This window comes from Lygodium microphyllum, chromosome 23 (assembly GCF_053477565.2).
Source record: "Lygodium microphyllum isolate KBCC chromosome 23, Lygodium_microphyllum_v1.1.10, whole genome shotgun sequence".
Lineage (NCBI taxonomy): Eukaryota > Viridiplantae > Streptophyta > Polypodiopsida > Schizaeales > Lygodiaceae > Lygodium > Lygodium microphyllum.
In genome coordinates this window covers 7,540,790-7,561,084 of record NC_141157.1, presented here as the reverse complement: position 1 = coordinate 7,561,084, position 20,295 = coordinate 7,540,790, and the positions used below count along the sequence as shown (strand labels likewise).

The following is a 20,295-nucleotide window of genomic DNA, read 5'->3' as shown; positions in this document are numbered from 1 at the left end:
GTTTCTGTGGGCTGAGGCAGTGGCTACCGCAGTTCACATCCTTAATCAATCTCCCACTTCGGCCGTTGACAGGATGACACCTTTTGAGGCTTATTTCGAGACTAAGCCTGATGTCTCTTATTTCAGGATCTTTGGGTGTGATACTTATGTGCACATTCCGAAGACGCAGCGTGATAAGTTTGAGGCGGCTTCCCGACGACAGGTTTTTATTGGCTATAGCTCCCAATCCCAAGGTTATCGTTTGTTTGATCCCGTTAAGCGGGATATCTACACGAGCCGAGATGTGCGGTTCGGCCACAGAGGGGGGTGAGGAGCACCCCGTCCTTGGAGATCTAGGAAAGAGTTGGGCTCCTGAGACAATTCCTTTGGAGCCAGAGCCTCTTGATGGAGATTCTTCTTTCGATTCAGAGTCTTCTCTTCCACCGACCACCCCAAGGAGCTTCTGCCGGTGGATGTTCTTGAGTCTTCAACAGATGGAGAGCGACGGGGAGAGGTTCGTCCTCCTCCTCGTTGGGCCCGTGACACCCTCCGAGATTCAGGGATCAAGGGGGTCCCTAAGGAGTGGGAACCACAGGATGGACCGCGGAGGTCACTGAGGAACCAGGCACATTCTTCGGAGCTTGTCTGCTTCAACTATTGTTTACTGACCCGTGTTATGCAGGATCGAGAGCCCACTTCAGTGAAGGAGGCTTTGCAGTCTGATCGTTGGTGGAAGGCCATGAAAGCCGAGTTAGAGGCTATTGAGAGGAATGGCACTTGGTCCCTTGTGCCTCGTCCCTCTCACGAGAAGGTGATTGGTCTTCAAGACCAAGTATCTTAGCGATGGTTCTTTGGACAAGCACAAGGCTCGCCTTGTTGCTAAAGGTTTTACTCAGCGCCCAGGCATTGATTTCCATGATACTTTTGCTCCCACTGCTCGTATGGCAACTATTCGAGTTGTTCTTGCATTGGTTGGCCATAGGAGATGGCCTGTTTATCAATTGGATGTGAAGTCAGCCTTTCTGAATGGTGACTTGCAAGAGGAGATCTATGTTGAGCAGCCTCCTGGCTTTGGATCCTCGGATGGAAAAGTTTACAAGCTGAAGGCCTTGTATGGTCTCAAGCAAGCTCCGTGTGAATGAAACGAGAAGATTGACTCGTTTCTTCAGTCGAAGTTGGGATATCGGCGCTCCAAGGCCGATCCGTAGCTTTATGTATACCCTTCCGAGATTGGTCGTGTGATGTTCGTGTTATGTGTTGATAATTTGATTTTGACACTGGATCATGCACAGAAGGTCCGAGAGACCAAGACAACCTTACATCAGGCATTCGAGATGACGGATTTGGGGCTTCTTCATTTCTTCTTGGGTCATGAGATTTATCAGTCTCAGAGGGAAATTTTCATCTCTCAGCAGAGATACACTCAGGAGCTCTTGATGACTTTTGAGATGGAGACTTGTCAGCCCATTACTACTCCTATGGATCCGAATTGAAAGGCCACTTCACACTCACATTCTCCCGTGATGGATGCTTCACGCTACCGTCAGTTGATTGGATCCTTGATTTGCTTCTCAACACTCGTGTTGATCTTTGTTTTGCTGTGGGTCTTTTGGCTGGGTTCATGACAGAACCCAAACAGGTGCATTGGTAGGCTGCCCTGTGGATACGTCAGTATTTGAGGGGGACCTCTGACTTAGGGATTTCTTATCCCGCAGGTACAGATGCTACAGATCTGGTTCTTGCAGGTTGGAGTGACTCGGATTGGACTGGAGATGTGAACCACCGATGGTCTACTACAAGCTATTGTTTTATCTTGGGTACAAGTGTTATCTCTTGGAGTAGCAAGAAGCAGCCCACAGTAGCCCTTTCTTCTACTGAGGCAGAGTATCAGGTTGTGTCTTCCACCACATGTGAGGTTGTGTGGCTTCGGAGATTGTTGGAGAAGCTTGGTTGCCCCCAGAGTCGTCCTATTCTTCTGCGGTGCGACAATGAGAGTTGCATTGCCTTGGTCCGGAATCCAGTATTCCATGCCCGGACGAAGCACATTGAGATCCAGTATCACTTCACTCGAGAGAAGCTTCTGGATGGGACCATTGATGTGGAGTATTGCAAGACGGAAAAAATCTTGCAGATTTGTTTACAAAGGTGCTTCCCTAGGCTCTTCTTCGGCAACATTCCAGATCCCTCAGTCTTTTGATCCGTCCAGGATCTGAGGGGGGGTGTTAGAGAGTCATTTCCTAGACAGCTGGACAGTACGGACATCAGTGCCACATCAGCACCTGCAGTCGGCCAGATTTGCTGTGTAGTTGGCTAGATTTCCTGCAGTAGCTGCATTAAATGCAGCCAACCTGGTGCTGGGATTTTCTATTTTTTGGGCGCTATTTATAGCCTGTTTGGTGGCTCAACCCAGCATTCATTATTCAGATTCTGATGACACCGGTACTTACCTCTATCAACACTGTCAGTTATATATACGCTTACGAGATATATGGTTTACTGACACTTTGAGTCATGATAGTCTCTGATACTGGTGGTCCGTGCTTAGTCACTAATAGTTGCATTCTCTGTATTCTAGTTGCTGCTCGGACATTCCAGGCAGTGGGAACTTGCTTTCTTGGCTATTTGCCCACAGTTGGATTGGCGTATACTGTTGTCTTTATTTCACCATTGTTGTAATTACAGTCTTCAACATTGTCTTGGAGTGCAAACCTTGTAGCTATTAATCCTTTATGGGATACATTCCTTATTAAGCTATTAGTATAGGCCAACACAATGGATCCACTTAACAATGGGATGGATGGAAAGATATCATTGACAAAGACATCCCAAACAATTCAATTTAGACAAATTTCTAACATTTTCATTATTATCCTTATCCTTGGTGAAAACCAAGTACACTCAAAGATTATTTTCATTACATTAAAAATAGCAACAACCGATATAATAGGGATAGATTCTTCTCTCAATTTTATATCCATGATATGGGCCTTGCCCTTATGTTGAATAGTAATCACTTTAGCACGCAAGTCAATAGCTACATGCACACTTGGCACAAGGCATATGAAGCAATGCATCATAACCCTTAAGTGGTGCAATGAAAAACTCTTCATTGTCCACATAGCCCTATATATGTAAGCAAGGCTTCCCAATGAGTGTTGTGACAAGCTCTACATGGCCCTTACACACCATACCAACTTCTCCCATGGGTCCCATCTCATCCTCTCTGATGCCTAGATAGGCTACCATATCCATGGAGATAAAGTTGGCTCATCCCCCATTATCAAAGAAGATCAATGCATGCTGATCTCTAGTTTCTTCCCATTCCCTACACAGCTCAGTAGCATCATCATTGGGCTGATCATCACTAACTACATCAGGCACCAAACCAACATATGTTTTGGACTTCTTTCCCTTGGAATCTCCCCGATTTTCAAAATTTCCAGCTTGCTGCCTATTGAAACAATCCTTTGCCATTTGACCCTCCTGTTCACAAACAAAACATTTATTTGCAACCCCTTAATTCCCTACATTGTGCAACCATTTTCCAACCCTTTTCTTGCTGTTTTTGCTTCTTTTCATCCCAGCTTTCAGATTTGCCCGTTTTCTCAACCTTTGATAACTTCTTATTCGACTTTTCATCCATGTCTTGGATGCCCAAATCTTTCCCACACAACAAACCATAAATTGTACTAGTTGTTTCTATGAGCTATTACATACTAGACACGATGGATTTAATGTAAAAATCCCTGATTCCTTTTCGCAGCCCACAAACATACTTCTCAACTTGCTCATCAAGGGAAACTAGATAGCAAGAAGTCATAAGCAGCAATGCCTCCCAAAACTTCTTGTTATATTGCTCCAAATTCTTGCATTGAGTTGCATCTAGCTTATTCCAAGCTGTCATAATATCCACATCCAAAATACTTATCAACCAATTTGAAGTAAACATTTGCTTCATGTTGACAATGCTCTACCCTGCATTAAAAGTGTGGTCCATCACTGCAATGCATTTCCCTTCAAGAAAGTGATTGTCTTTCGAATCTTTGAGGATTCAGTGAAGTTGCCTCCCCGATAGGCTACATCAAACAACTAAATGAAAGTCAAAGCTTTCAGCCTATCTTGTGCACCACTGAAGGCCTCAAACTTCACCCCTTTTCCACCTTCATTCATAGTCCTTTGCTGCCCCTTTGGGAATCAAGTTATTATAAACTAGCTATAGCAAAAAGGGTACATTTGGTGCATATACATCATGACCAGCACCATAAGAAGCATTCGCATGACCAATACTCATCCCTTGAGCTCCATAAGCACCGGGGGGTATAGATGCATTACTATACATACCACTTTGTGCCCACGCATCATGCCAATGCTACCATACATGGGGTTGTGCATTCCACTAGCCATACTAGGATACATTGGACTTTGTTGCACAACATACCATAAGGAGTTGTGCCATACATACCTATATGCGATCCTTGGCCCACCATAGCATGAAAAAATAGTACCACTACCAAAGTATCCTGGCTGCCCCATACTTGCAGGCATGCCTAGCTATCCAAAACCCATTGAATTGGCACTACCAAAATGTCCTTGCCCCACTGGTACTAATTGCTTTTGCTCATCACCAACCTTTGGTGCATCTTTAGATTATGTTGGTTGTTCAATGGAAGCTTCTTGTTGTCTCAAAAGCCTTCAAGAATGAAATCTTCTTCTTGCCCTTGTTGTCCTTCTAAGAAGAATTCAGAAACTCTCAAACTGTGGATCCTTAGCCAATGGGCAAAGATGTCTATTGCTGTCCTTAATCGAGCTTTAAAGGAGTCATCATATTCTTCACTTCCTTGCTAGTCATTAGTATTTATTTGTCAACATGCACATTTTCTTCTTGATATCCCTGATGTGAGCCTATTCCAAGATCAGGCATTGCATTTTCCCCTTCATTATGTGCCTTTTCAAATTGAGATGCATCATCACTGCTAGAAGACATCCTTGCTGTAATTGGTCAACTAGATACAATTTCACCACTAGAGCAAAGCTTCTAACCTCCAATCAGGTGCCTCAAGCCCGCCAAGGGAATTGATGGTATCCAAGCAATGGAACCATGAAACTAGCCTTCTTCTCGACAAGGGTGGTAAATCTGATCGAGCACTAATTACAGCAAGCACAAAATTCACATAAACTGAAAATGCAACATTGCCACTTGAACTTGGACAATAGACAACCTATTGGCCCAAAATTGATGGCACTTGCAGCATTTCTTTATCTGGTATTGCAATCTAGATGGAATACATTGAGATTCCATCAATTGCATCTTGCTATCGCAAATGACCAACAAGCTTCTTGTCTATTTGCTCCTTGATTTCACCCAAGACTTGACCTTCAATTGAACATTGGCATGTCAAATCTAGCCCCAAATCTGATTGGGATGGGTTGGCTTCTCAAATCTCTAGCAATTGCTTCAAATTTCCAACTGCTGATTTCACTGTACTAAGCCTTCAATCTTTGGCTTAGGTCCTCTCTCTACTGTCCATCAAATTTGGCTGGAATATGCTACCAATGGCTGAGATATGTTGAGGAAAGTGTGAGGAACAAGAGAGAATGATGAAGAGAGAGAAATTTCAGAGTTTCATTGTGAAAATCTGATCTGATCTGTCGCTGCCCTGCTCCAAAGAAGGTTTGTTGCTGTCGCCTGCAGTCTCAAGGCCCAAATTGGGCTGTGGCCAGCTGCCCAACTACCTTTCCATGCTGTCACCTCCCACTAGAAGGCCTCCTGGATCAATCACCCCCTCTCCCTAGCCTAAGAATTGCTACAACAGCAATGGCGAGCTCTCTCTCTCTCTCTCTCTCTCTCTCTCACAGCTAGAATGAGCCCTCTCCAAACCCCAACAATCTTCTCTGCACTTACATGGGGAAGTTTTGCCAAGTGGCAACCTTCCTAATCCAAGCTGAAGTGTGGCACCCTCTCCCTGTCAAGCTGAAGTAGGAGAGAGTGTACTCAAGCTGATCCTAGGTAGAATGTACTGCAACACCGGCCGACCACTTTGGTCAATATGTTTGCATAGTTGTCAAATGATGGCACTAACTCTAGCCGTATACTACCCAGCTCAACATGCTCCCTTTGTGAAGTGGAAGTGGACTCCCACATGCTACGTTTGTGGTGTGATGATCGGATTGCCCGCATGGGCAATGGCACTCTGGTTGTCACAGTCACAATGGTAGGAGAGTCACAAGGGAAATGAAGCGCCACCAATAGACTCCTCAAGTAGATGACCTCAATGGTACCATCAAACAACACACGATACTCACCCTCAACCGTGGAAGCCGCCACTGTCTCTTACTTACAGCTTGACCAAGAAATGGGAGCCATGCCAATGTACAAAGGTAGCCGTCGTGGGAATGCTAGGTGTCGGGGTCTCCTACCCAATCTCAATCAGTGTAGCCCTGCAAATATAAACCAGAACCATAAGCCATGCCATAAGCATACGTACACCAAATATATCTCAAAACATGCAAACAAGCAATCCAATGTAACATGTGAGGTGCAGTGAAATACTAACTGAGCAGTGAGTAGACTGACTAAGTAAGCTAAATCAGGCCTAGTATAAATCAACCAAAGAAGTTTCCCTACTATAGATCTATAGGTATACTCATCAAAGGATTGTCCTGGGGTATCTTTAGACAAGTGGACAGTGGGATCAAGTGGTGTGGCTACAAGTAGTGTATGATCAGTGAAATACTATTCCACTAGCTAAAGAGCATACTTCTGCTGAGATACAAAAATACCCTCAAAACAAAATACCTACATCCCCAAGAAATAAAACAACAAACCAAGGCTTGACATCTTAAAAGTAGCATAAAGCTTGGCCTTAATTTCCACTATGGCAATAGAATCTCAACCAGTAATCAATAAATCATCTACATAAAGCAAGATGTAGTTGACCCCCTCTGAAGTGATATGTACATAGAAGTTCGAGTCATAAGGAATAGAATGGTATCCGTAATTCAAAAGAACTCATCCATCCTCTAAAACCAAGACCACGCTACTTCCTTTAACTCCTCCAAATACTATTGAGAAAGGCACTTTTGATATCCATTTGATAAATCCGCCAACCGTGGTGAGCGGCTAGCGCAACCAACAAACGGAATGATGTCAACCGCGAAAGAGGAGCAAAGGTCTCTTCATAGTCAATGCCTTGCTTCTATTAAAACCCTTGTACTACAAGGCGAGCCTTATATTTGTTTAAAGTTCCATCAACTTTTAGCTTGGTTTGAAAAATCCACTTCATCCCAATGACTTTCTTGTGACTCAGACGATCTACCAAAGTCCAAGTCTCATTGCAGTCAATACTCTCGAGCTCCTTTTCAATGGTCTCTCGCCATTGGGAATGTTGAAGAGCCTCTAGCCAACTATCCGGCTCAAAATGCGCTATGTAATCAATCGTTAATAGCAATGCAAATGATGCCTGAGGTGCAAGCCAGACACGTCTTCTGGAGCCCTCTAGAGTGAAATCCAATAGAAGGATCCTTGAATCTCGCATGGTCTACTGGTACCAACAAGGTAACAGACCTCACATAGGGTGCTTGGGAGTGAAAGAATTTCCAACTGCATCATGAGCCGGAAGAAGTCCTAGCTCAATAGGTAGTATCAGATGGTGTAGGATGAAGAATCGACTCAAAATCCAATGCAAAATACTGCACAATATCCCTTCCATCAAAAACTACATCTCTCCTAACAATCACCTTGTTCATCCAAGGATCCAAACCATAGACTCTTGCTACAAAGATCAAGAGATCAGCTCGAGAAGTGAGCTTTCCTATGTGATCATCAAGAGTGTGCACGTAGGCACAATACCCAAAGACTCTAAAGTGGAAAACTATTGGCCATTCGCCAAATAATGCCTTGTAGAGTCCACTGAGGGATAGCCGCAATCAAGTATCAGTTGAGGACGAACAACGAGATATTAACAGCCTTAAGCCATAGACAATCAAGGAGCTTTGTTATGATCAACATAGAGCATGCCATGTTCATGATGGTCGAATTCCTACACACACTGACTCCATTCTATGAGGGACAGTTAGTAGAGGTGAGCTAGCGGGAGATGCCATTCTCCAATAGAGACTCGGAGAACTTGTAGGAGGTAAACTCGTCACCACTATCACTTCTCATGCAACCAACACGACATCTAGTCTGGTTACGAGCCAACAACACTCAAGAAAAAAAATATGTGAAAGCATTTGACTTATTCTTAAGAAAGTAATCCCATATGTATCTAGAGAAACAGTCCACAATCAAAAAGAAATAAAGTGCGTTTTTCAACATGAATCAATCTCAAAGGAGACTCAACTCTCTGTATGGACTATTGAGGAAATGAGATACAATGTCATTTTCCGAGTTGACATGCTAGAAATATATCTCAAGACCTTCAAGTGTGAAAGGCCCTTCACTATTTGTCGACATAATAGCTCATAAAGAGAGTCATATCCGAGATGTCCTAAGCGAAAATGCTAGAGACACTTGATGTTTGTAGGCTCTCATGCAATGGCTAAAGCCTAGAAGCAATGGAACTCGAAGCCCTCGGCTATCGGCTCAAAAAGAAACTTTGTCACATGGTACAAGCCACTAGGCTATGCCTCATTGCAAATTGTGCATATAGAAAGTGTTCCAGAATGTGTTTCAGGGTATCGTCAAAATTACTACCTCTCTCGTTATAATTCATTCATTCATTAATCAATTAATCAATTAATTAATGTACAAAAATTAAGCTCATGATGCCAGATCATGGAGCAATTAACAATGTGTCAAGGACCCATGAGATCATGATGTCAAATTGTGGAGCCACATGGGAATTAAGGACATGTCAAGGACCCATTAGCTGCCACTACCGATCTCTCCCTTCAAAATTTTCAAACCCAAGCTAGGGGACATAGTATACATCATCCAATGTACTACAATCTAGGGCATGGTCAATGGCAAAACTAATGCGACCGTGAGCCTGAATCTAGAGGAGTTGTTCTTGACACGAACTATTCTGGTTGCAGGGGCTTGGGAGATGAAAATGCTCGAGAGCGGGGTCATATGATGAGTAGCTCCGTTATCCACAATCCAAGGAGTAGCTGAAGTACTTCACTGTGACGAGTGGATCTTTGCAATCACCTCATTGGAAGGCAACGCGCAGATGTGAATGAGACCCACATCCTCAAATGTCTTTATAGAGACAATGTAGGCCTCTACAAACCAATCAGACAAGCCCTTTGGCATTGAGAACATTGTTGACTATGGTGGCAGTGTGAGCCTAACCTCTCCATTGAGATTGATTGCTACCACCCTTCCTTCTCTGCTAGGGGTTGCTCGACTGAGAGGCAAGGGTCTGGGACTTGGGTTTTAGCCATGCGCCGCCAGCCTTTGATCAACATTCATCATGAAAGTGGCTAGCTTTTTTATCATGTTGACAATACCAATTTTTCTTCAATACATTCTGCCATCCGGATTTGAGAGATGATTGGGTGTTCCCTTGAGTCTCGCTAGATTGATTTTGAGTCAGAGTGGAATTTTGAGTTTCCTTGCTCTTCCCTTATTGCCCCTTTGGGGAAGAAGCAACAAGAGCCCCCTCTATAGGAGATGCCCCATGAAACTAATTGAACAGTCGAACGTAACGTAGTAGTTGACACTCAAATTTATAGAATGTGCACATAGTGGGTTGTGAGATCACTCGCTACACAAAGTTGAAATACTTCCTTGGCAACTTGTTTAGAAACAATATAACTTGGTCATTAGGGAGAATTAGAAGCCCTTGTAGTGGAGAATTCAACGAGGAGTCACCAATACTCTGCCAACTTGATCTTCAAGTCATTCCCAATAGTGATTTTGAGGTTCTAAAACTCATTGTCTAGATTTATGCGAGTCGTCCTATCTCGAGCCGCATAGCAGTTAGTCAAGTATTCACAACACTCAAGACGCTAAGTCAAAGTGCTGAAGCTCTGAATGAGACTCTAGCAATAAGCCCTACATCAACTCAACAATAGCGGAGATGTTCCTAGCCTTCCATGAGCGGACCACCTCGTATGGAATAAGTACGAGATCACGTTGGGGTTTCAACCTCTACACAATATCCCATAGGTTTTGTGAGTCAAGGAGATCTCTCATCAGATTTGACAAAGTGGTATTGTTAGATCTATTAAACGAGTCTTATCATTAAATGCATGCTTGATTGATGAGGATGAAGAATCATGAGGTGTCTAAGAAGATAGGTACCCTCCTAGTGCGTGTAAGGTGGTGGCGGTGGAGAAGGTAAAGAAATAGAAGCAAGAGGTGGGTAGGCAAAAATTGGCGATGGATATCCAATGAGTGCCCATTTATACAAAGGCACTAGAACATGAATGTTTCCATAAGGTTCTAGTGGAGGTAGCGGCACTAGGACACATAAGCCTTATTCAAATGTCAACTAGATTAGCAAGTGTCCACTAGATAAAGCCATAGAGGCGAATTGTGGTACCAAATGCTCCGTACTTGATGTTGTCTCTGTGGAGAGATAGTCCGAAAGTATGTATCAAAGGACAAGCCTCCATCACATATACACCACCTACATAAGAGAAATGAGAGGTCCTAAAAGCTATGCCTATGTGTGAAGAACCCCTTGGTGTGGTATAGAGTGTAATGAGGTGCACTTGATGGAAGGGGATCTTATGGACATAGCAAGTGCTCTTCAAGTGCGAGGAGATTACTCTCACAACTTACAAGAGAAAAACTTCAAAGAGAAATTGAACTAGAACTTGATTGCGAGATAACTTGATCACAAGAGAATGCTCAGATGTGCGTGACTCGATACACAACAAGAGCAGAACAAGACAAGAACTAGAAGAGGACTGACCTTGCAGAAGCCTCACAACTAGTGTTGGCAAGATTGAAGAGCTTGTAGCCAATGACCCATATTTATACTCTAGCCTAGGGAGGTTAAGGGGGACACAAGTCATTACAAGAGGATGCCACATAGCATGACATGCACATTAACACATGGCATGATATGCATGCTAACACATGGCAAGCTAACATCAGCGATGACATAAGTGATGATGTAGATATCTTCTAAAATGTTCTAGAATCTTCTAGAAACTTCATGGAACCAAAGGTTATACCAGCTTGCATACAAACCAAGGTCTGTCCTTGCTTGAGTGTCTGTTACATTATCCCCCCCCCCCCCCCCTTCTAGCACTAAGTTCTATCAGGGACAATGGTATGCTTTTGAATAGGGCTTGACTTGGTTAGATGTTAAAGATGAAATTCGCAAACCTTAACAAGAGCTCTTTGAAGATGTAAAGCCCGTTTCCATGTTCATTCACTTACATCTTCCAATGAACAAGATACTATACACTTATCTCTTGAAATTCTTGAATCTAGGATTTAATCTACTTCATATTATTGGTGATCTTCAATTATGATTGGAGGCGATGACTTTGGTATTCTTCCAGGGATACTAGCTATATGATAATATGGCTCCAAGACTAAAATGTGGAATATAAGATGGATTTTCATGGACTGGGGAAGCTAGAGATGACAAGTGACTAGATTTACTTCGCCAAGAATCTTAAAGGACCCAAGTCGTTGATAATTCAATTTATGGGAGGAGCGACAAAAACATAGATCACATCGAAGAACCAAACTAGATCTCCAATTTTGTATCATGAATATTGCATGCAAAGCTTATCTGCATTTCTCTTATATTTCTCTTAAGCTTGTTTGATCTGAAACTAACCTTCCTTCTTGGAAAGGGTGGTGATTCCCTACTTAAGTACTAACTACAACAAGCATAAAATTCACATAGACTGAAAACGCTTACTTAACCACTTTAATCTCAAACATTGGACACTTAGTTGGCTCCAAAATTGGCGCCCCTTGTAGTATTTCTTTATCTTATATTGCCAATGGAAGGAGTACAAATGAGATCCTCTGATCTCCTCCACTAATCCAAGTGCTTCTCACTATCAGAACTAGCCAGCAAGCCTCCAAACCAATTTGCCCCTTGGTTTGCTTGGGAATTGGCCTTCACCCTGGTCCCTACTCTTTGAAAGACAAATTCAACCCCAAATCTGAAATTGGCTAGCTGGCCTATTAAATCTCCTTGAAATTCCTCAATTTCAGCTGCTGGAATTCAAGTCCTAGACTCTCAATTCTAAGCAACATCTAGAGGCGGCTATCAAAACCCTAATTTCTACAGTGAGTTAGGGTTTACAGCAGAGATTACTGAAATCTCTCCCTTTGATGGCTCAAATTGCTAGAAAATACTGAGATAACTTGAGAAATGGTTAGGGATGAGAGAGAACACTGTGTAGAGAGAAATTTTAGAGTTTCATCATGAGAAACACTGAAAAACTGCTGCTGCCCTGCTCAAACAGCCATGGAACCTATCACCTACAGCTTAGGACTACCAGAAAGATTGTTCCCTCCTCCTGTATACTATCATCTACACCAGAAGGATCTTGAGCTGCTATATAAACAGGGATCTGCTATCACAGACAATATCATTAGGTAGCCTATGATGCCAATATACCTATTCTAGGAAGAGCCTTGCTGTCCCTTCTCCATTGATACTCTTGGTTGTTGGGATAAAGTGTGCCATTTTTGTGAATCGATCAACCACCACCAAGATGGAATCATACCCTCGGTCCCAAGTATTCTCAAAAGATATCATTCATCATATATTGAAAAACTACTAGAGCATTCATGAGGTCAAATGGCATGACAACATATTCAAAATGCCCATACCTTGTGCAAAAAGCCGTCTTTCATTCATCACCTTCCTTTATCATGGCAAGTTTGTAAGTGCCGCAAAGATCTATCTTGGTAAAGACTTTGGCTTTCCCAAGTCGTTCAAGGAGTTTTTGAATCAAGGAAAGAGGGTAGTAATTCTTAATAGTAATCTTATTTAGTCCTCTATAATCTACACACATACAGAGGGATCCATCTTTTTTCTAGACAAAGAGAATTGGAGCACCTCAACTAGAGATTTTGAATGACATATAAATCCCTTGGCAAGATTCCCATCAATATATTTCCTGAGCTCTACTAACTCATCTTGAAACAACATATAGATATGGCTTTGTTGGGCTCCTTCTTGTAGATTTATTGCACAATCATAAGATTGGTGTTTCAATAGCATATCTGCATTCTTCTTTTCAAACACGTCCTTAAACTTTGCATATGGAGGTGGAAGTGTGTCCAAGCTTTCGTCCTTTGGCTTCTCCATTGGAATTGCATAAATCAAAAAGGATGGATGTTTTTTTGCTCGACACATCAACACTTTTGCCCCAATGTATATTGGTTGAGATTTCTTCCTTTTATTATTTTGCACTTGCCTTGGTTCACCTTTCTAGACCTCCAATATCACGGTTATGTAATCTTAGCCAAGGCAACTCAATAACGGCAGGACTATTTGGGCAATGGATGATATTGAAGGCTATATCTGATACAAGACTCCTTAAGGTAACTTTTATGGGTTAAGTCTCATACTTGACATCTCTCAAAGCAAGAGGTTGACCATCAATTACTTCTACACATACCAACTTTGCTTTCCTTAGAAGTTATATACCATGTTGCTCTACAAATTTCTCGTCCATGAAGCATGTTGTGGCTCTAGAGTCTAACAAAGCTTGTTTGTCTATCTGTCTTCCACCCAGGTGAATCTTTATTGGTAATATAAAGCTAAACATTGGATATGCAAATAGAAGGAGACCCATGGTTGCTACTAAGGCTGGACATCAATGTTTCCCAAAAATGATGGAGTAGTGGCGACATGAATTCTCATCCTTCCTTTGTTGAGTCAATATTTAGCTATTAATGCACCGCCTATTTTCTTTTTGAGCTGCCAATGGCTTGAACCGTGTCATATCAATTTGCATAGGCTCTGCCTTAGATACTTGGACTTCTTGGATGGTTGGGTCTTCAAAAGTCTTTATCATGTTCGAATTCAAAGTGGCTCCTCAACATCTTTCTTGTCTTCTCAAATAGGCGGTTGTCACATTCAATTGCTTAAGAGAGAAATTCACCAAGTGTATACACCTTTGGTATGGTGAGCAAACGATCTTTAACATCATCTTTCAGCCCCCAAAGGAATTAACTAACAAAATAATCCTCATACCATGTTAAATCAATGTGAGTTGCCGAAATTCTAATGCATATACCGAGGGAGGTCTCGACCCTTGGCATAGATTTCTAATCTTTGTTTCAGCTACTCTTACTCTGTCTACTTCTCCAATGTGTAATGATCTAGTTGCATACATATAAACAATCGTACCCATTGGAGGAAGCCTCTGAATTTTAACCTTGTGCCATCAAATTTCTATGGAAGACTGACCTTTGGTTCTTCCTTATGTCGATCATGAAGGCTAACAGCAGCTAATGGACCACTGGCTTGATATAGGCTTCTCTCTTGAATTTCTTGAAGTTATCGTTGTAGATCTTGCACAGCTAAGCCCAAAGCTTGTGTTTGCTTTACTTGTAGCCTTGCATTACTTTCTTGAAGCTCTTGGATTTGTTGCTAGATACTTTGTAAAGAAGCAACAATACCTTCCATCATTGGACTCCACAACTCAGCAAAATCGTGGTAGGACAGTCTTGCCAAACTATTATGGACATAACAAGTGCTCTTCGAGACCGAGGAGATTGCTCTCACAACTCACAAGAGAAGAACTTGAAAGAGAAATTGAACTAGAACTTGATTGCGAGATAACTCGATTACAAGAGAACTTAATTGCAAGAGAATGCTCACCAGAGCAAACTTGAACAAGAAATTGAACTAGAACTTGATAGCGAGATAACTCAATTACAAGAGAATGCTCACAAGAGCGTGGCTTAATTACAAGACAAGACTAAAACAAGACATAAACTTGAAGAGGACATACCTTGCAGGAGCTTCACAACTAGTGTTGGCCACACTGAAGGGCTTGTAGCCCATGACCCCTATTTATACTATAGCCTAGAGAGGTTAAGGGGGACAGATGTCATTACAAGAGGATGCCACATGGCACAAATACACATCAACACGTGGCATGACATGCTTCTAACACATAGCATGTTGACATCAGTGATGACATAAGTGATGATGCAAATATTTCTAAAATGTTCTAGAATCTTCTAGAAACTTCAACTAGCCTTGCATACTAACCAAGGGTTGTCCTTACTTAAGCGTCCATTACAGCAAAAAGGAGTCTACGATGGAAAAGGTGTTAGACACCAGTAAATGCATCTGGGAAAGTCAAACATGATGCCAAACCGGCAGAAGAGAGTATGCAGCAAACACAGCTGTCAAGAGAGAGAAGACAGCAATGCAAATTGTAGTGATGATGGTAACAGCTGGAGAGGAGACAAAATCAGTAAACACAGCAGCTGGAGTGAAGGTGATAGCTGGAGGAGAGTCGATGGCTGGGTGGCAGTTGGAGCCTGAAAACACAGCAGTCTGCTAACATGGCTGGCTGTGCAACAGCAGTGGAGTGATCAGCAACAGTCGCTTGGCTGACAATAGTAAAGAGAGGACTAAAGATAGTCACGAACTATGTGGAATGGCTGGACAGCAGGTGCCTAATAATGGGAGGGTGATGATGGGCAGCTCTGGCTGAGGAATCCTCCACAAACGGGGTGTAGACAGCAAAGCTCTATCGTGTACAATCTACAAAAACAAGATTAAGGCTGCATGGAGGATAGAATGCCTATTTATAGAAAGTTTTGGTTCTCAACAGTCTAGAACCTCTCCCTGTTTTAGTTCTCTCGAACCACTCCTTGTTCTAGGATTTTTACATTAAATAAGCATGTTTTGGGGTTGTTTAAGAGACTAATCAGCATGTAACACATATTTTAGCTCACTAGAGACATTCAAGAAGAATTCCAAGTCGTCAAGAGCAGCAATTGCTTCATCGTCATCAATGTTTCTACATTTGGAAGTCTTGGAGCCATCACGCTCCAAGGACGCGATGTTGATGGTTTCCTTCGCTCAATAATGGATCATGGAAGTGGCGCTTCCCATCACATGATTCTGTCGAAGGAAGGTAGTGAGCACTTACATTTGATGCAAGGCAATGTCTTCATCACCAATAGTTCTTCAATTCCTGCTCGTCGCATTGGAGAGATTCAAATTGTTCCAAATGGACATGGAGGTGCTTTCATATCACAAGTACTCTACGTGCCTGGTCTTTGCCTTCACCTCTTGTTAGTAAGTAAGATCTATGGCCTAGGGGTGCTAGTTGAGTTTGATACTAACTCTAGAGCATGGTGTCTACAAGTTGAAGAACATAGCAGCTCCCTCCTATTATTTCCTTTCTTCCCAATCGCACGCCCAATTATGGTATGCTCGGTTCAATCACCTCGACCACAAGTACCTTCAAAAGGCAGCTCATGACAACCTAGCTTATGGCTGACTAAGCCAAATACCCTATGTATCCTACATCAAAGGGAAGTTGCAGCAAGATTCCATTCCCCAATAAGACGTCCCAGCAGAAAGCCAAAAATCCATGAGTTGGTACGCACGGATTTATGTAGGCCTATACACAAGAGTCCCTAACAGGGAGCAAGTGTTTTATGTTTATCGTTGATCATTTTAGCAAGATGACATGGGCTTTCTTTTTGCGGTTGAAGTCAAGGGCATTCACCCTATTTCTAGACTAACTAATCTTTGATGAAACACAATCTTGGTGCAAGCTAAAGGCCATTAGATCTAACAAATTGCAGCAAGTTTACCTCCAACAAGTGGCTCAATTCTATATGCACATGTTTACATCCTGAAAAAGGAGCAAGAGAAGATGGATCCAAAGGCATCTTGGCATTTGTCCATGGGCTACAACTCCCAGCCAGTGGGATACAAGTTGTATGATCAAAAGGCTCGAGACGTCTACACTAGCACCAGCGTATGCTTCATGGAGTTTCAACTTCAAAGGAGGGAGCACCCTATTCTTGGAGATCTAGGCAAGCAGTGGTCACAACTGCCAGCACATACCAGGCATCAGGGGATGAGGCTCAAGTGGAGAATGATCCATCACTACCGCCTTCCCACCCAATGGATGTTCCAAATATAGTGGAGCGGGAGGAGTTTCAGCCTCCTTTCTAATGGGCTCATCACACCCTTAGAGAGACACATTGGAGAAGCTATGCAGCATGCTCATTGGCAGAGAGCCATGGAGTAGGAATCAGAGGCCATTGAGCAAAATGGCACATAGATGTTTGTTTCAAGACCTGCAAAACACAAAGTCATTGGAGTGAAGTGGGTTTCAAAACAAAATATCATTGCGACAGTTCCTTGGACAAGCAAAAGGCTAGATTGGTGGCCAAAGGGGTTTGCTCAGAACCCTGGTGTTAGAGGTTCATCTCTTGTATGCATCAATGTTCGTGGGCAATTTGACCAGACAGACCACCACATTGACCAGTTTAGTTTGAACAGCTCGTTCTTGGCAGAGTGTTGGTGTTAGCAAAATTTTGATGCAGCTCTTAATCCATATGAGCAGTCAGCCACGTACAGCAAGGTGGATTCTTCAGCATGAAGCATTTCTGAGATTATTTTATTATTTTCAGTGTCTTGGCCCATTTTAAGGTCCGATCTGGCTGATTCCACCGTGCATTTATTGCCTGTTTGTGTGGTTCATCAGTATTCAGACTGTTAGTGAGAGATCTTGCCAGTCACTGTGAGGTTCTCTGAGAGAGATACAGCTACACAAACTCTTTTACAGATTCTGCCCTGATTATTCATTATTCAGCATTTATCATTAGAGTTCCTCCCTGGTCTCTACTTTCCATTTTCTGAACAGTCTCCCATGCATCCGCTTCCATATTGCAGCACTCTGACACAAGCACCCAAGCTGGACAGTTAAAAGAAAAAGGCAGTTCAAACAACTATAGAATGGAAATGGCTCTACTAACCCCCTTAAACACTCCATCTTTGAATGGCACATCCCCACCTTTACAACAACAAAACACAGTAAGAACTCATGCACAGAGAGTAATGGGCATCACTGAATTCCCATGCACAGACAGTAATGGGCATCACTTAGTTCCCATGCATCTGACCAATTCAGAATTAAGAAAATGATGTGTTCAAACAGTGGCATGTGGAGCTGACTCATTCATGAATCACATAATGGCTTGTTGAACTATCTACAGGCTATTCCGGGGATTACAAAAATGAAAGAAAAGCTTAATCCAGCTACATGGATGCTCGAGGTTACCTCTGTTGCAGCAGAGCGGCGACTTGGTATTGACTTCGCTGTCCTTTATCAAAGATCTTCTCTGGCCCAGTAAGTGATCCCTCCAAGAACACTATATGGCATTCATTTCTATGTCATCCACTAAAGTTAGGACCACAAAATCAAGGTGCTCATTTACAGGCATAACAGAGCAATGATCAAGAGATTAAACAGCCCAGATCCAGGAACGAAGGATCCCTACTTTTCCAGTCAGTATTGCCAAACTTTTTGGGGGCAGCTTAAGATACTATTATGGAAGCAGAATCTGACTTACTGGCGCAGTCCAGAATATAACTTGGTCCGTTTCTCTTTTACACTAATGTTGGCTGTCATGGTTGGTACCATTTTCTGGCAGCTTGGCACAAAAATGTGAGTACTGCCATCAGTGCAACTTGCATTTGAGTTTCCATCATAATTTGCACAAAATGCAGCGTAATCTAACTTATGGAATGTCATGGGTGTTCAAACAGAAAGAATCAATGGGACCTTCTCTCAATTATGGGTGCCATGTATGGCTCAACTTTATTTCTAGGTATCAACAACTGCTCTACAGTGCAGCCGGTAATCTCAGTTGAGCGCACTGTTTTCTACAAAGAAAAAGCAGCTGGAATGTATTCCACAACATCATATGCCTTGGCTCAGGTGAGCAAACCTCTTCAAGTCATGAAAATTGCAAGTTCTCCATGGATCTCAACTACATTTCACATATTCTGAGAATCCTTGCTGGCTGACACATTTTCTTCCAATGTCAGGTGATCATTGAGTGTCCCTATGTATTAGCACAGACAATACTGTATGCCACAACTGTCTACACTATGATGGGATTTGAATGGACATTGTATAAATTTCTGTGGTTTTTGTTTGTAATGTTCTGCACCTTCTTATATTTTACATACTACGGGATGATGGCTGTAGCCATTTCCCCCAACCACCATGTGGCAGCGATAGTGGCCTCAGCCTTCTATGCAATATTCAATCTATTCTCCGGATTTCTCATGCCTCGACCAGTAAGTTTCACCATTGATACGCACTTAAGTTCCAACCTTGAGTTATTTTCCCTGCCTCTAAAATCTGTGATCCTTTGTGCAGGCCTTACCTCAATGGTGGACTTGGTACTATTGGCTGTGTCCTACTGCATGGACTGTAAATGGCCTAATCACTTCCCAATACGGAACTGAATCTGGACTGATTGAGGTGGATAATGCTAAAGGAGACACAGTATATCAAGAGCTAAAGGATTATTTAAGCTTTACTTTTGGTTTCCATGAGGACTTCTTAGGTACAATTGCAGGAGTGCTTATAATCCTGCCCCTTTTCTTTGCCCTAATATTTGCATTCTCTCTGAGATTTCTGAAATTCCATCGAAGATGAGAAGTATGTGTGATGGATCTTGTCCAAAAAGCCACTTCAAGCATTAAGCTATCAGCACTTTGCCTGTGATTATGATGAGAGTGTGCCATAAGAGACCACTCCAAGCATCAAGGCCTTGGCATCTTTCAGCTACCCTAAGTTCAACATTTTGCTGTGCAAGTCTGTTCTTCAGTGGCATTCAAATATCTAAATGCATGACAGTAATGCTGGATTTCAGACACGAATGTGAAATGGTACAACATACCCGGCGTTGTATAGCAGCTAGACAGATTCTGCAACTCGGTGACCAGCAACACTAGCTTAACCCTGTTTCTTCGTTCAACCGCTGACAACGACGATAATAAGCTGACTTCTCATGTCTTAACAATCAGCTGAGTTTCATGCCGGAGAGAGCAGCGTATCTGCAAATCAAACATTGTAAAGAACCGACGGGTACAAGGCGACAATCAGATGAGGAATGCTACAGTCCTATACGCATGACTAGTGAGCAGGGCCAACAAGGTGACACCCCCAAAAGCAAGAAGCACTCCACCCCAATTTTTTGTCACAGTTTCGCACAAAAGATGTATCTCTTTGAGACACTTAAAGTTACTGCGGGCGTGGCGAATAACGCTTCACGCAGTTGATGCCACTGCTTGCAAAGTTACACTTCACGTACTTTACGTTTTGATGAGCAAATGAGATCCCTTTGCTGCAAAGAAATCAATTAACACACTTCACATGCAACAA

At 42.6% G+C, this 20,295-nt stretch overlaps 1 protein-coding gene and 1 long non-coding RNA gene across 3 annotated transcripts in view; one reads left to right on the top strand and one right to left on the bottom strand.

The window, feature by feature from the left end:
- The window catches only part of LOC148015848 (uncharacterized), a 27,968-nt gene extending 8,022 nt beyond the window's left edge, over window positions 1-19,946 (bottom strand). The window contains exons 1-2 of the long non-coding RNA XR_015688040.1: window positions 19,811-19,946; window positions 18,178-18,268 (exon numbers count right to left, since the gene is read on the bottom strand). This is a non-coding gene — a long non-coding RNA (uncharacterized LOC148015848). The remainder of the gene's footprint in view (window positions 1-18,177; window positions 18,269-19,810) is intronic.
- The window catches only part of LOC148015847 (ABC transporter G family member 36-like), a 33,823-nt gene extending 13,528 nt beyond the window's left edge, over window positions 1-20,295 (top strand). For both annotated transcript variants that reach the window (XM_087663799.1, XM_087663800.1), the window contains 5 exons: window positions 18,113-18,246; window positions 18,337-18,564; window positions 18,666-18,837; window positions 18,948-19,202; window positions 19,285-20,295. In XM_087663799.1, coding sequence (XP_087519925.1) covers window positions 18,113-18,246; window positions 18,337-18,564; window positions 18,666-18,837; window positions 18,948-19,202; window positions 19,285-19,566 — 1,071 coding nt within the window. In that variant the 3' untranslated portion in view covers window positions 19,567-20,295. The remainder of the gene's footprint in view (window positions 1-18,112; window positions 18,247-18,336; window positions 18,565-18,665; window positions 18,838-18,947; window positions 19,203-19,284) is intronic.